The following is a 16,995-nucleotide window of genomic DNA, read 5'->3' as shown; positions in this document are numbered from 1 at the left end:
GAATAATTTTTTATTTTAAATAAATAAATTTTTTCAAAAGAAAAATTCTTATATGTCAATTTTGTATATCAATATTTTTATTTTGATGAAGCATATAAATAATTTTATAAAAACACTGTTTTAAATATGGATGTTTAACTTTGACTAACCATCTTACAAAAAAAGATACTTAGTAATAATAGTTTTAGAAGAAAAAAGTTAGAAATATGTTTAGGAAATATAAATATGATACTTATAGAATGGTCTTTTTTTCACAGAAAACTTACATTTAGGGACAGAGTATGGTATTATCTTATAAATAATGGGAAGAGTTCTATTTTATTATCTTTGAGAATCAAAAGGTAAATATATATGAAGCTTCTTTGCATAGGACATATATACCAAAAGATGCCAAATTTTGTTCTTATTCTAAAAGAGATAAAATGTTGCCATATATACAACTCAATTCCAAGCTGTTATTTCACATTTGGAATACCTTGGTATCTTTGACACACTGAAACTTTTGCTATGTACATGAACCTGAGAAAACTATAAAGTGCAAAGCTATGCACCAATTTGATGGCAAATAATGCTAAAAAGAGAAAGAGTAAATTGAGTTGGCTTTTAAGACACTGATCTGAGCTTGAATAGACTAGTATCTCATAATTGTGAGATGTAGTAGTTCAACCTCAAGGAAAGTGACTAAAAATATTTGAAAGTTTTTTGAAGTTTGAACTAAAATGGGTGAATCAAATTTGAGATCATTAAACCTTGTAGAGTGACACATTGAGGTGTCACTGTTGTCAATTGAAATCGAATCAAAAGTTTTCAACTACTCACTTGTCAATACAACTTACTTTGTCAGAGGTACTACACTATTTAATTGGCCTTATAGATATTTTGTTAAATTGTAGCTAGCTTTATGGAGTTGATAAGAAAAATATTTTTAAAAAAATATTGTTATTATAGGTTGAACCCTGGACTAACCATTTGAAACAATATAAGTCAACTTAATGTCAATTGAGCTTCCATTCTCATCTTATAAAATTATATTATTGAAAACCAAAATCATTATCAATATGTTAAATACTGAGATTATTGACTCTGAAATGCACAATTACTTTAGACTTCAAATATTTTTAAGTTTCAAATTTATGTTTTTAAATTAATTAATATTAATTATTTTAGATCTTTAGTATCAATTATATTTATTAATTTTTCTATTAATTGATTTACTAAAGAATTAATCAATCTTAAGAATTAATATTTTTTCTAAAAATGTTAATTAAAAATATCTATAAATTATATAGATTTTTATTTATTATTTACTTTAATTTAAATTTTGATTTTAAATCTCTAAATTAGTGGGATCAACCTCAAGTAATACTTTCAACACTAAAATTTAATATTAAGATTTACTGAGTTGTTTGGGTGTGTCTTTTTAAAAATCACATTCGATACAAAATATACATAAACTTATCAAATTCAAATTTAAATATAATAATCTACTTGTAAACAGTGGAACATGTTAAACAAAAACTGAATGAAATTGCATTTTTCACTATTAAAGTTAAATAACTTTTGCTTATAAATATATAAATTTTTCTAAAAAAAATCGAAATTAAAAAATTAAATTGAAGAAAAAATAAAAATATTTATTTCAAAACAAACTATATATAATAATCATTATATCATTATATTCAACACATAAAACTCATTCAATGGATTAAATTTTTCATGTCTAATCTTCTAAACCTTACGCATCATCATTTTGTCTCCTCAAATTCAAATTTTTTAATCCATAAATAGTAATGTATCTATAATGAATATTGTTGCCACATATAATTCAGGTTCACAATAGCTTCAGAGGGTGATGACATTTGATCAAAATCATTATCGTGGCCCAATAAAGGAAAATGCATTTTCAAACATATTGACACTCAGTTATTAGGGGTCATGACTGTAAATTTTTAACATTAGAATAGTGTGGACTTGAAGTTGAGACTTTTTAGACTTCATAGTTATGATTTAGGTTCAAGAGGCCCTAAAACTTTATTTAGGACATATATCATAAGATATTGTAAATCCTTGTCATTTGAAGGATTATAAGGGTCGATCACCCCTTATCAAATGTGTCTTTATGATGTATTCATCTTCTAATCTAACTAGTTTCTTAAGACTTGGGTGAACTGATTACCCATGGAATGAGCATTAGCCCAAACCCAAACAATAGTCCCATAATTATTTAACTAGCAGAGTCATGTGATGGCTTAAGTTCAGTGTTGTCTTAAGCCTGTATATGGCTGATTATAATTATGTTGTTCAGAATATCGTCAACTAAACTTGTTGATTTATCCAATAATGGAGTTGACTTATGAACGCAATCATTTTAGCTTTAATACATTTTTTATTGGGCCGAGGAGTATCCTATCAGTCCTGAAATGTGATTTTGAACCTCATCGGTTATGATTTACATTTGATCCCTTCTTTGTTGTTTTTTAGGATCGTTTCCTTTCGTGTATATTTTTTTGCATGTCTACTTGTAAAGGTGTTCCTGGTCAATGGTATCTCTAATCTACCTCTTCTCCAATTGAAAAACATAAAATGCATGGATTTCTTGCGAGGGAAGTTCATCTTGGTAGTGGCTAGTCGATAGAGTGTGTCACATGAACCATCTTAAGTCATTTTTTTGGGATATGTCATTTTCTTCCTTAGTTGGACTATGCTTCAATGTTTCATCTTTGTGGGCCCTTTTGTTGTGTTTTCTCTCTCAACCAAGTGTATGAGCTTGAAACGGGAATCATACTTACTGAAGTTGAGGGACAAGATTCTCACTCAATCAAACAGACAAGATTAGAAAGGAAAGTTGACTTCTTGAAGTTCAGGGCAGATATTCTCACTCCATTAGGTGTGAGAACTTTTAGGGAAAATCCATCTTTCTTAATTCAAGGGTCAAGATTCTTACTCAATTAAATGTGGGAGCTTGATAGGACAACCCAATTTGTTGAAGTAGAGGATCAAGATTCTCACTCAATAAAGAGTGGGGACTTAGAAGAGGAATCAAACTTTCTGAATTTGAGGGACAAGATTTTCACACAGCTAAGCATAAGAGCTTGAAGGGAGAGTTTGAATTGTTGAAGTTGATTAGATTTAAATTCCTCTTGGTGGAGTATATGTATCCTATGTCTTTGTATATTGAGAAATGGGTTTCCTTACCTTATCCTACATAACAAAACCAAAAACAAAATATAACAAACTCCAAGAAAGTGTTATTAATTCAAATAGTTATGGGCTAGTTCAACCTATATAAGGTGTCAAATTTTTTTTTAGAACAAAAAGTGTCAAGACCCTTGTAACACCCTGGTTTTTAACAGCGAGAGTGTATTTTTAAAAGGAATTATCCTTGTTTATATGGCTAGTGTAATAAAAAAAATGAACACACTATATTATAAAGTGGAAGATTTTAACATGTTAAATTAGTATATAATTTAATCTGTTAAATTTTCTTGTTGAGATAATTGATAGTTTAGTCATAGAAATTTATATGAGATGCACTACCTGTAAAAATTTATCAAAATGACAGTTTTTAGAAAGGAGATTTATTTACCTGAGAAAAGTTATTGTGTTGGTTCTGTGTAAAATATGCATGAATGTAGTGTGCTTCTATAACCCTTATATGGTAATTTACTATATAGCAGTAGGTTACACAGGATATAGACTACACGTTGATTTTAGTTACTATAGTATTTTAATCTTTGCCAACCTCTTGCCATAAGTATCCATCACTTCATAACCTGCTATATATCTCTATGCATATCCTCCTAATGATGGTTTTGATTTTATTTTATCTTCTTCTTCGGTAACTTTTTTTGTTTTATTTTATCAGTGCAATTTCCGATGTAGGGGGCTCCTTATTAGAACCGAGAAGTTATGTAGGGAGATTATTTTTCTGAGTTATCCAATCCCTCTTAGTCCCAATTGTATGAAACATTGCATATAAAATTAGATATCTTCTGCTAATTAAGGATATGAATCATTTAGTTTTTATGTATTTTCTGTATAGGAAAAACTATGTATGAAGGTGAGACTAAAACCATTATTTTAGAGTTTTTATGTTTTTACAATTGTTGTTTTTCATTTACCTTTCATTCTTTGTTTGGGGTGGATTGTAGTTTTTTGTGTTAGAGTGTATAATTATTTATATTTAATTCATGTAGACATAACATGTAAGCATAATACAATCACGTGGATATTGTTAAGGAAAAAGATACATCATTCTTTGTTTATCTAATTGGCTCATCCAGTTAATCATGGTTACCATAAGGTGTAAGATTTGCTTTTCAAAGAATAGTTGAAACTAGACTTTTTGACCCGTTCAACTCATTGGTCGATTACATTTTATTATATTATGAAAATCATTAACTAAATTCTAAGACTAAATATTTTTATCATAAAATTGGCGTTACTGTATAGAAATTTATATTTACGATAAAAAAAAAGAAGAAAATAAATGTAAAATATAATATCATTATTATAAATTCCAAAAAAAAATCTACATATACAACATTTGAAGTCAAATTAGTACATTCATTATCTTCATTAATTATCAAGAATGACTCTTGAAATTGCAACGTATAATTTACCATGTTAGAAGACCGGAAAAGGAATTTATACTTCAACATGCTTAAGTGATTGACTTTGATTTTTATTAATAGCCATTGAAAAATAAATAGTCAATGGAAATGGTTTCCATTGAAATTTGAAATCATGTGGTGTTAAGCACAATTGGGGTATAAAAACCTTATATATGATATTACTCTATGAAATCACCTTTCCTTCAACAACATATTTTCCCTTTTTTGTAATTATTAGTCAAATTTTTGTTGCATAATGGTCTATATTTCTTAATAACATTATTTATACTCCAACTTTAAATTTGAACTTGTGGTTTGAAAGTCTATATGTAGCAATTGTGTTCATAAATTCTTGGGTGAGTATCATGGATTAAATCACTGTTGGAATTGGATAATATAGACTATCTTAAATTAAATTGATTGTCTCTTCTCCGGGATATAAATCCAACACATAATCATTAATCATATCAACAATAAAATTCTTTAGAGCTAATATAGGCCTATTTTGAAAGAAAAAATATATTACTCATATTATCTACAATATTTGGATATGTCCTATAATCAATCGTTGTAAGATTATTGCTTGAAGTTGGAATAAGAAATCCAGGTGGGGTATTCATGTCATTACACTCTCCAATTGAACTATCACCAATGGCCAAAACTCACTTAGAAGAAAGTTTCATTTCCTCCTTATGTGGATTTGAAGCACAATTTTGAAGCCTTGTATTCTTATTCAATTTGAAAATTTCACATAAATTCCATAAGTTTGGTTAATTAATTGTAGCATGAACAACTCCAGGCTTTGTTCCTTTGTGTATAACAGGTCAAATTTGCTTAAAATCCCGCCCGAATAACAGAATTTCTCCACTAAATGGAGTGTTCAAATTATGTTTATCATAAAACCGAATAATGTCTCTAAATGTTCAATCAACAACTTAGAAACAGTGTTTGTGTATCATTGGAGTTGTACAGGGTAATCTAACTTTTTAAAGTAGAGGATCAAGATTCTCGCTCAATAAAGTGTGGGAACTTAGAAGGGGTATCTGACTTTCATAATTAGAGGGCCTAGATTCTCATTCAACCAAGTGTAAGATTTTGGAGGGAGAATTCAACTTGTTGAAGTTGATTAGATGTAAATCCATCTTGGTGGAGTATATGGATCATATGCCTTTGCATAAGGGCGTTGGGAAATGGACTTCCTTACAGTGTCCTAAACAAAATCAAAAGTCAACATTCTCCAAGAAAGTGTTTATTACTTCAAATAATCATCGGTTAGTTCAACCTAGCTAAGGTGTCTGATTTCCTTTTTCAGAACAAAAAGTGTCATGACTCTCCTTATTAGAATTTATAAATTAAGTGGGGCATAATTATTTTTATGATTTGTATAATCCCTCTTAGTCCCAACTGATGAGCTAAGTGAGGCATAACACTACGTTATTCAAGCTATTATTAGTCTCTTTTATCTACAAAATATTTCATCAGCAACATAATTATATAAAATATTGCATATAAAATTAGATATCACTGACTAATTAAAGATATGAATCCTATAACTTTTATGTTTTTCCTGGATATGAAAAATTATGTGTGAAGGTGAGGATAAAACCATTCTTTCAGGGATGGCTTTTCTAACTATTCCCATTTAGAAAATGTTTTGCCTTTCTTACGAGGATCCATTCATCTTTGTTGCAAGTGCATGTGCTTAGTCAGACTATAATTCTCCAACTTCCCTATAGCAAATCCAAACAATACGAAGCATTTTTTAGGTTCATTTATCTATGTTTGGTGGTTACTGACTTTACAAAGAAATTTAGTTTTAATAAGATTTAATGATGATTCATATTACAATGAAGTAATTAGATCCATAAATATGGTTTGAGTGAAATAAAAGGTAGATTGTGCTTATCTTTTAGGTTTATGGAGTTTCCTTTGACTCTTCATTCCTTAGTGGCCCTTCCCACCTTTTATCACTCTAACTGTCGGTTGCACATTTTAATGTTGAACTCTCATTGTAATTGTGATCAATTGATTTGTTGTAGACTAATATCATTTTTCACAATAAAATTCATCCATGTCCTCGGGCGTATGCTATAAGAAGTTCATAATAGATAGGACAAAAACATATTAGCTTATCCTATATGAAAATAATTAGACATCCCTTAGTGACGTGGGCTTATGATATATGACTCGCCAAATACACCTAGATGGCGTGTTGAATGTGTGGTTTTATTTTATTTTTTTCAATTTTTTTAAGACATGTCCCATTTATTTAATTAAATTTATTTTTTTAATAAAAATTAAAATTAAAATCCCATCTTTATATTACCTTCATAATCTTCATATTATCTCATCGTTCTCATACCATTCCAAACCTAGAAAAGAAATCCAAAAAAAATCATTCCTCTAGAAATAACTATTCACCTTCATAACTTTTGATTTTTAATAAGCAATTTATAATGCTAGAGAGATAATCGAACAAATATTGAAGATTCACTAGAAATGATTAAATTTATGGATTGTGAAGAAACTATAAAGATTAAGGATAAGGATATAAACATAACCCCATAATTTGCTATATAATTTGGTCATAGGATATTTAGCGGCCAAATTAATGATCAAATTATGAGTTTATACTCATATCTTCATCCAATTTTCATACAATCTTAAAAAAAATCAATAGTTCTTGATGTCGTTGCCTTTAAGTATTTAGATAGAAGACCCTATCTTACTTTCCAATATTTTTATGTTGATGGATATTCGTGAGAACCACATGGATTCAAAGGGGCGATGGAAAGGATTAAAATCTCCTTGTGGTGAGGAACGGGAACGGGGGAATATATTTAGTGACGGAGATAGGTATGAAGAAGTAATCTTCATCATACTTTTTGTCTCATTTACATCCTTACATGTTCTTGCAAAGATATCTTAGTGATCTAACAATTTTCTCAGAGATTATTGAATCCATTTTTCCTCTTCAATGATTTTCTCAAGTTTCACGCTTACTTAAATTGGTGTGGGTGAGCCTGGAATCATTCATTTTGAACTTCTTAATAACTTTTCTTTCATATTATCTCTAATGTAATATTATACCTTTTTAAGTTTTAGTAAATTATGTGTCTAGAAATTAGGATAAAGTTACCAACTTTGAATTTTCAAACTCTGACATCATGAGTTCCTTCGATCTCCTCAATTCAGCAATCTTACTAATATTTACCAATATATGATCACCATACAATCATACAAGGGTTATGCTTGATGTTGCAGATTGTACATATACATTATATTCAACTTTTCACTTAAAGAATCCTAGTTGAACCAATAATTGTTTATTCTTTTGTTATAAGCTATAATGGTTGTCTCGGGGGCCTTGTAGAGCCTTGTAAAGCTTTTGTACCACTATATTTTTCCCTTTAATCAAAAAAACTATGAGCTTGTGTAACAAACTACTTCGTTAATTGGACCATTTAGGAACACTAATTTTACATTTACACGAAACATGGACTAATTTCTTGCACGTACCAAATTAATTTAACATAGTTGATTCAGTCCTTGAAATAAGCACACATACTTATCAATAGGCAAGGTTGACTCTTTGAAGGAAGCCTTGCTGCCAATTATTGATCAGTAGTAACAAAAGTAAGTATTTGTGTTTATCATCTTCACATGGACTAATGCAATATTAAAATGTTGTTCCATAATCCTTATGGTTTTAAAAGAATGGTTTTGGAAAAGTTGTTTGTTTAATAACTAATTTAAAGTAACAGTAAAGGGAAATAAGGTCTAACATATTAAAATGAGATTGTTCGGGTTAGATTCATTATCATATCCTTGTGTATCCTCGTGATCAATATTCTTAGCCATCGGTTAATATTATCACATATTCACTCTATGTATGTTATTTATGTCTAAACAACAACGAGAAATCAATTGTATTGCTTAACTAATGATTTCTCATCCAATTAACCAATATGTTAGCATTAAATTTTGACAATATGTGTGAAAGCTAGACCTAAGTATGTCTCCATGTATTTAGCATCGAACAGATGAAAATGTTTGATCTAGTTAAGAAAAGTATTTCTTAATCTCAATTTAAAAATACTATAACAAGTTATAAGTAACTAATTTATATCAAGCATTAAAAAAATATAATCATCAATATTAATGGACAAATATAATATATATACAATGTCATGATCAAGATCAATACATGAGTATTTTGACAATTACATCTAACCCCAACAAAAGAGAATTTAGATACTCTTATTCATAGTACTTTTACAATAATAATCAAGAAGAAATAGATGGAATAGAACCAGCAGTGATTTCTATGACCGGACGGAGCCTCCACTTTCTATCTTCAATATCTCTCTTTGTATTTATCCCTCTTAATTATCTCTTGTTATGTTTTTTAATTATGGAACCATTGATACCTCAATGGATTGTTTGGGACCTCTGTAAAGGGATTTGAGTCAGCATTTTCCCCTAACGAGGTCTTTAGCTCGCCCAACGAGCCTACATTCTTCACTCTGAACTTATGTCCAGCTCATCCATGTGAGGTTTGTCCGCCTTATCTCGCCCAATGAGCCTCTTGATTTTCCCAATGATAAAACCTTTTATTTAACCTAAAGTTACTTATCCAAAATGCCTCTAAACTTCCTTGCTTCTCATAGCAAGTTTGTCCCTTCGCTCAACAAATTGCCTTGCTTCTGGTTGAAGTTACTTGGCCTGAAAGTTATCCTAAACTGCCTATGCTCTCCTAACGATATTTTGTATTTTCTTGGAGAAATTGAATCAGAAATGTTGCCTTACTTCTGTCTTATCTTGGTTAGACGAACCCCTATTTCACCAAGCGAGTTATCTACTACTTAACTTTAATGATTTGCGGTTTTCTTGGACATTTCCACTTGTATTTATGAATAACATAGTTAAAACGTTAAGTCAAATGTTTTATCTCATTTTTATGATAAATTATGGGTTTTCATGTGATTTCTTGTGATTTAAGTTAAATGTGAAATAAGTAAGGTGTATTTTCATCAAAGGATCACTTCCTCACTAGGTAGGATTTATTTGGCCAAGTAGTTTTCACTCAATAAAAAATGTTGCATTGATCATATCCATGACATGATACATAGTATTAGTTAATTGAAATAATTATTGAAATTATCTTCTCTAGATAACAAGATGTTAGACACAATGGTGTAACAATGTGTATGACAGGTATACTACATAACTGACAAAATAAATTTAGATTGTAAAATAACACAGGAATCGGTAACTCAAAAATGGCAGAAACCCCGATAATGCCCTTAATCCGCTATCGCACACGGGTCAAAATGAGTAATTAAGGTGTAGTAAAAAGGAAGCGACACTAGAGTCGTATCACAAGTGTTCTCGAATACTTTAACCAACCAATTGAAAATGAGGAGGGTTTTAACATTCAGAACTTAAATTGAAGATGATTAAGGTAAAAGCAAGATTGATAAATAAGCTAATCTATTGTATCGATTTCTGACTTATCATCAATTTTTGTCATTCCAATTCCCTAAGCAGATTTGATCCTACTCAATTACAATATCCACTGACAAACGCAATTGATATTGTATGATCTATATTCTTAATTTTCTAATTAAGCAAACGCATTTAAGCAATTGCGAACTAAACAAACGCGACTTAACCAAACGCGATAACGAAAAAACTACGCTAGCGCAATTACAGTTAAAGATCATACAAAACATTGAATTTAATCAACCTTATCCTATAAGCAACAATCGAATTAAGCAAACAGGAGCAAATGAATTAAGCATACGAGATTATAGAAAAAATTTAAAGGAAATCAAAATTAAACTGAAAATTGTAAATACCTCAAAGTGGAATATGAATACAGCAGATCGACTCTTATTAGCTCTCCATAGAATTCATAATCCTCTTTCTTATTTTGTGAATACTGAATAGATGCCCTAAGGCTACGAAAATTATTTTAACAAAAGTAAAGGAAGTCGGGCCTTAGTAGCAATCGACCCATAAAACATAAAAAACCGGCCCAAAACTAGTTATTTTTCAAGTCTGAAACTAAACTAAATTATTCGACCATCTTTCACTCCGAACCAGCTTTTGACTTCAACACAAAACTTGTATCTTTTTCTCTTAACTTTTCAATGAATATCAAAACGCGTCAATCTGATTCCCGCAGCAAACTATGGTCTGCACAGTGAGACTGTATCGACTAACTATTTAAGCTAAAAATAAATTGCGAAATTAAAATAACGGTAAAAATAGACTAAATTTAGAAAACACACTAAAATATTAGAAATAACAAAAGATACCGTAGAATAATGGTGACAACCATTTTCATATCAACCACGCTAAATTTATCATATCAACCATTTTCTTGAATGTTTGGGCTTGCAGAGCTTGAATTCATTTTTGAACTCTTTTCTGGTCAACAATTCTCAATTGATGAGCCACCAAAGACTCTTACAAAACCCCAATTTTCAATGCAACCATGTCAATTGATTCCCCAAGTCCTACCACAACATGATCAATTTAATGGGTCAAAGTTAGCATGATCTTCTCAATGACCATCAGTGAGAAGTTAGAGCCTCCTCGTAAGTCTTGCCTCCTCGTAAGTCTTCATTAACTCGCCAATGTCTAATATTTTGTCACATGCACTACAGTTTTCTCATTTTTCACCATCCACATTAGCTCAAATTGCCTTCTAAGGGATTGTAAGTTCACCTTCTTGACCTAATTGTCACCTTCATAGTACTTATAAGTAAACTATATGTCTCTTTAGAACTAGTAGCGTGAGATTTTGTAAAAAAATGCATCAACACTATGATGAAAACAATACTTTTATTTGAACATGTTATCACTCCTAATTACTGCCATCAAGAACGAGATTAATTGAAAGCGAGTGATAATTATTAAATCAATGGGATTTGGGGTGCAAATTTTGGTCCAACCATTCGTTTTTAATGTGCTTAGTATGGACTCTGGACAAAGGGTGTCATTCTTCTATCTTGAACCCCGGATGACTCAAGTCGAAAATGTGAGTCTCAAAACAACTCCATATTTTCATAAATCAGAGGTAAAAGGTAAGTTCAATCAATAGATAACAAATTAGATTATGGGTTTAAATGGTGGTACACTAAGTCATATGGGTTTAATGGTACACTAAGTCATCCAATAAAAATATAAATGTGATTATGCCATATAATCATATAATAATATAAGTAGTTGTTTAAAAATTTTAGTCTAGATTTACAAAATTCGATATGTCACCCATTTTCTCTTAGAATAGTGTGAATCGGGAAATGAAACATTTTATGGAGTGCAAACAGGTATGAATTACATAAAACATTCAACAAATCAACACATTCAAAACGAAGTTCAAAATCAGCAACCATACACTACCCAGTTGTAGCATAAAACACAATTCGAACAAAATAGACAACAATCACTTGATTTAAACTTTTCATTTACCAAATTAAAACTAGAAAATCTTTAACAAAACACATGCAAAGAATCACTAACAAAAAGTTAAAATTTATATTTCAAAAAATGCATCAGTAATAAGAATTTCAGCTTTCTATCTAATTAAAAAACTAGCAAAATCATCACTAACAAGAAGTATACTCAAATCGTATTTACCAAGACTGAGCAAAATCTTCGACTCTTCACATAGAGAAGAAACTACCAAAAATTTTAGAAGAAAATATATACTAGCAAATCAATATCAAAATGTTTATATTTAACAAACAATACAATCAACAGCTTCAACAATGTATCCATCAAAAAACCAGCAAAAACTATATCCTCTTATACAAACAAACCACAAAAACATATATCATTCTTGAACTACACACATCCACATCAAAGAACAAATAAAGCCGAGACATCATCAAACTGATATATGATCAAACAAGTTTTAAGGATGGTGCAACCATCCCTATACTACATTGCATCAGAAACTACATAAACAGATAACAAAGCCTAAGCAGTTTATACAAAAGTGATCAAGGCAAATACAAAGTTTCTAAACCCTACTCATATTAGGGTGTCTCCAACACTCTTACAATCACGTTTTGAAAAAACCAATGGAATTCCAAATGTAATTCCTTCAAAAAGAAACAAATACAACAACACATAGTTCCACGATTAAAAAGTTTACACACAACTCAAATCATAACCAACATAATTAAATTATTAATGAATATCAAACTAACATGGGCAGAAAATTGATCTGCAATCACAATTGAATAACAGGCAATTTTTATACCACAAAACAATCATAATTGAATAAACTAATCAACTAGAACAGCAATAACATATATAATATCAAAATCAAAATAATGGCAAATCAAAAATATTTTGAAATGATAACCAGCATACTCATAGAATATCGCAAATAACTTAATTAACTAACACAAAAGTATATTAAACCATTCATTCAGTCATAACAATCACAAAAATTGTTCACCCAAATATCCAAAACCATAAACAACAATTCTTAATAAACTAAAATATCAAAATTAAACATTAACCAAAATCAAGCATCAGCTTTCTGATAAACATAGGTCAAACCACACTTGCCACAGTAATGACGATCAAAGTGATTCGCCATGAAAGTCCCGGCACCGCACTCCGCATTCGGGCACTCCTTCCTCAACCTCTGCACCTTCCCCGAATCATCAACCTTGTAAAACTGAAGCACAGCAAGCTTCACCTTCCTGTGCTTGTGCTTAATCTTCTTCGGCTTGGTGTAGGTCTTCTTCTTGCGCTTCTTGGCGCCACCACGGAGACGGAGAACAAGGTGAAGAGTGGATTCCTTCTGGATGTTGTAGTCAGCAAGGGTGCGGCCGTCTTCGAGCTGTTTGCCGGCGAAGATGAGACGCTGCTGGTCCGGTGGGATTCCTTCCTTGTCTTGAATCTTGGCTTTGACATTGTCGATGGTGTCGGAGGACTCGACCTCGAGGGTGATGGTTTTCCCCGTTAGGGTTTTGACGAAGATCTGCATCTTCGGAGAGGGTTAGGGTTTGCGCCGGAGAGGGTAATTGGGTGGAATTCGAGTGTGTTGGTTTGTTTGAGAAATTTATATTTGGGAATTAGGTTTAGGTTTTGGGCTTGTTGGTTATTGGGCTTTAGGGTAAAAAAAGCCCATTAAGGCCTTCTATGGGTATAATGGGTGAAAATATTTTGAGATTATTAATAATTATTAAATTTATTGTTTAGTAGGAGTAGTTTTTTTTGGTTTAATTGAATCATTAAATCATATATATGATTAAATTTATAAAATTAATATTGTTTTGACGGTAAATTTATAAACTAATATGTTAACATGTTTGGACATAGGGGTGACAAAGCGGGTGGCCCGTCCTGTTTAGGTTCGTCACATTTAAGTCCGTTCAAAAGTGGGGCGGGCCTACTTAAGCGTCCGAGCTTAAAAGTCAAGTCCGTCTCGTTTACTAACGAGTTGGCAGGTTGGCCCGCCAACTTTTATTTATTTTTTATTTTACAATTTGATTTACCATATAATTTACAAAAAAAAATAATTATTACTAAAAAGGTCGATAAAATATTTTTCTTAACAACGCAAAATAGAACTTCAACATGTCTTAAGTCCAAACAGTTCAAAAAATAAAATAAATAAAGATCAATTACAAGAAAAAAATGATGAAATAAACTCAACCACAATAAAAAGTTTATCAAAATAAATAATACATATCACTCTAATCCTATTTAAAAACTAACTACTAAAAAACTCAATTAAGAGTTTACATAAGACAGACAGTGATAACAATTACACCGCATAATACATCACGGCGCATAAAATAGTAGTACATAAAATACCAACACCTAACTTTCTCACTAATTACTTCATATAAACTTTTATATTAACCGATTTCTTAATAGTTAAATCCAAATTTTGTCACACTTATAGGCTCATCAAATCCCTCTTTTTCTTAAAATCAACATCTATTTCTAAAGAAAACATGTGAGCTAATGTATTAACAACTTAATAATTATGCATGTTATACAAGTGTTCTTTTATTTCAAACTTTTCGAATTAACACATGTATTAGAAAGTTATAGAAAGATTGTTATAATTATAATTTAATTTGTATGTATAATAATTTAGAATACAATTCAATCAACATAATTCTAAGAGAAGAGTGTTGTTTTTAAAGTTAAAGTTATTTTAATTCTAAATAAAAAATAAAAAAATTTAACAAAAACTTTGCGGGCAAACCCCCCCCCCCCCCGCCTCGGGCCGCTTTTTAAGCGGGTTAGGCGGGGCGGGCCAACTTAAGGTGCTGACCCGAGAACGTCAGCCTAACCCGTCCAAAATGGCGGGTCAAACGGGCCGATCCTACGGGCTTCTCCCGTTTTGCCACCCCTGGACTGAGTATTTGTAACCAATTTGTCATGGAAATATTAATTTATAAAAAAATTGGGATGGAAGATGAATATTTATGTTTTTAAAATCAAATATTCATAAGAAAAACTATTAAACCCAAATGTTGTAAAAAAGAGAATGGTCTAAAAAAATTAAATTCAATGTTGTACTTATTAAATTTTACATAATAATATTTAATATTGCATTCTTAATTATATTCATAACTAAAACTTAAATGTCATTTAATTATATTTTTAATAACTATAACTTAAATGTCATTTAATTATATTTTTAATCCAATGGTACTCCATCCGTCTCATAATAAGTGCCTTAGAGTAACTCCAACGGGAGTATTTCAAAGTGACCCCCAACCTAGAAAACAACAACTTGAATTCAAGTGTTGTTGAGTTGACCATGGTGGAATACCGTTCAATTGCATTCTAACGGTCCTTCAAATATAATATTAATAAAAAAATAGTTGTTGTTGAACGGCTAGTTTCATTCTTTTCCTTTTTTAGCACTATAGTTTATTATAAATACCCCTATTTGAAAATTTGTACACACAAAATTTCTCTCATACTTTTATTTGCTCTTAAAATTTGAATTTATTTCTCACAATTTCATCACTTTGCTCTTCATTTTTAAATTTTTCTCTTTCAATTTCTTCTCATTAGCCTTTATTTGACAATATATTTTACCCAAATTCTCTATGTTACTTCAAATTTAATATTGTTTAGGCTAAATGGATCCTAATCAATATAATTTTCAACAAACTATGTTCAGTTTCATGCAAAATTATCAAAATCCTAATCCTCAAAATTCTCAATTTCCATTAATGCCAACAAACTGTGCCGCATTTTTTCTGTCACCAAACTATCCAAATATGTATCATAGATCTCCAATAAATAATCATAGGATGGAATTTGTTCGTCATGACCCGGAAACACCAATTGGGTTTATGTCCGAAAGTCAAGTTCCACAATTTTCACCTCAAGTTGATATTGAAAAAGAAGAAAGGTGTGTCGTTAAAAAAAATCTCGAAAGCTATTTACAAGGAAAGAGGATACTCTTCTTATGCAATCATGACTCAATGTTTCAAATGATCCAATTGTGAGAGTTGATCAAAAAGCTGAGAGTTTTTGGTTAAGAGTCGCTGCCAATTATAACCAGTATCGCGGGCAGTCGCGAGAAAAACTACATGGGCAATAAAAATCTTGATGGCATCGAATAAATGGTTTGGTTCAAAAATTTGTTAGGTGTTACAAACAAGCTGTAAATGGAAATAAAAGTGGGACATCGGAGAAAGATATCTCGGCCGCTGCACATGCTTTTTTCTACAGGATAAAGGTACATCATTCAATTTTGAGTACGCATGATGTAATACCCGGTATTATATTTATTCGATCGTTATTATTACTAATGTAATTAGTATAAAATAAGATGGATGAATATGATATATATTTCTACTAATTGGTTTATGGTGCTAACTAAAACTATTAGTGGCAATAAGAGGGGCATAATAGTACTTTCACCCTTAAGTAGAACTTGGGACATGTTTGGTTGATCATTCTCTTCTTTCCAAAACCAGAATTTTGCTTTAGTAGAGGAAGAAGAAACAAAAACGTGGAAAGGGAGAGGAAGAGGAGAAAGTTCCAAACTTGATCCAAAGCTCACTTGCATGCAGCAGATTATGTCCCAAACCTTGCTTCTATCATCATCTCCATCTTGTTTTCAACTCTATCATCATCTTCTTCATCTCTAAGGTGAGTCCCTAGTTAGTAGCCATGGGGTTTGCATGTGAGGGTTCAATTGGGGTTTAGGGATTGTGAATGAACCTATGAATCAATGATGCTAAATCTGTTTGCTTTGCCCTAATCTCTGTATATTGATGTTTCTAAATGTGTTTATGTGTTACAATTTTGTTTGGATTGTTATACAAGTATAGGGGATCAACTATAGGATGTTTGAAACTGGTTTAGAGCTTTT

At 30.8% G+C, this 16,995-nt stretch overlaps 1 protein-coding gene across 1 annotated transcript; it reads right to left on the bottom strand.

The window, feature by feature from the left end:
• Positions 1-13,029: 13,029 nt before the first annotated feature.
• LOC131650730 (ubiquitin-ribosomal protein eS31 fusion protein) lies at positions 13,030-13,691 on the bottom strand. The gene has a single exon (XM_058920430.1). It carries the CDS (start codon positions 13,627-13,629, stop codon positions 13,162-13,164), a length of 468 nt encoding a protein of 155 aa, XP_058776413.1. The 5' UTR covers positions 13,630-13,691; the 3' UTR covers positions 13,030-13,161.
• Positions 13,692-16,995: the final 3,304 nt, after the last annotated feature.

Source organism: Vicia villosa, linkage group LG2 (genome assembly GCF_029867415.1).
Source record: "Vicia villosa cultivar HV-30 ecotype Madison, WI linkage group LG2, Vvil1.0, whole genome shotgun sequence".
NCBI lineage: Eukaryota > Viridiplantae > Streptophyta > Magnoliopsida > Fabales > Fabaceae > Vicia > Vicia villosa.
This window is presented reverse-complemented; position numbering and strand designations above follow the sequence as displayed.

What these genes read in the sequence shown, in the direction of transcription:
- LOC131650730 (XM_058920430.1), bottom strand. Translation starts at nt 13,629, where the DNA reads ATGCAGATCTTCGTCAAAACCCTAACGGGGAAAACCATCACCCTCGAG.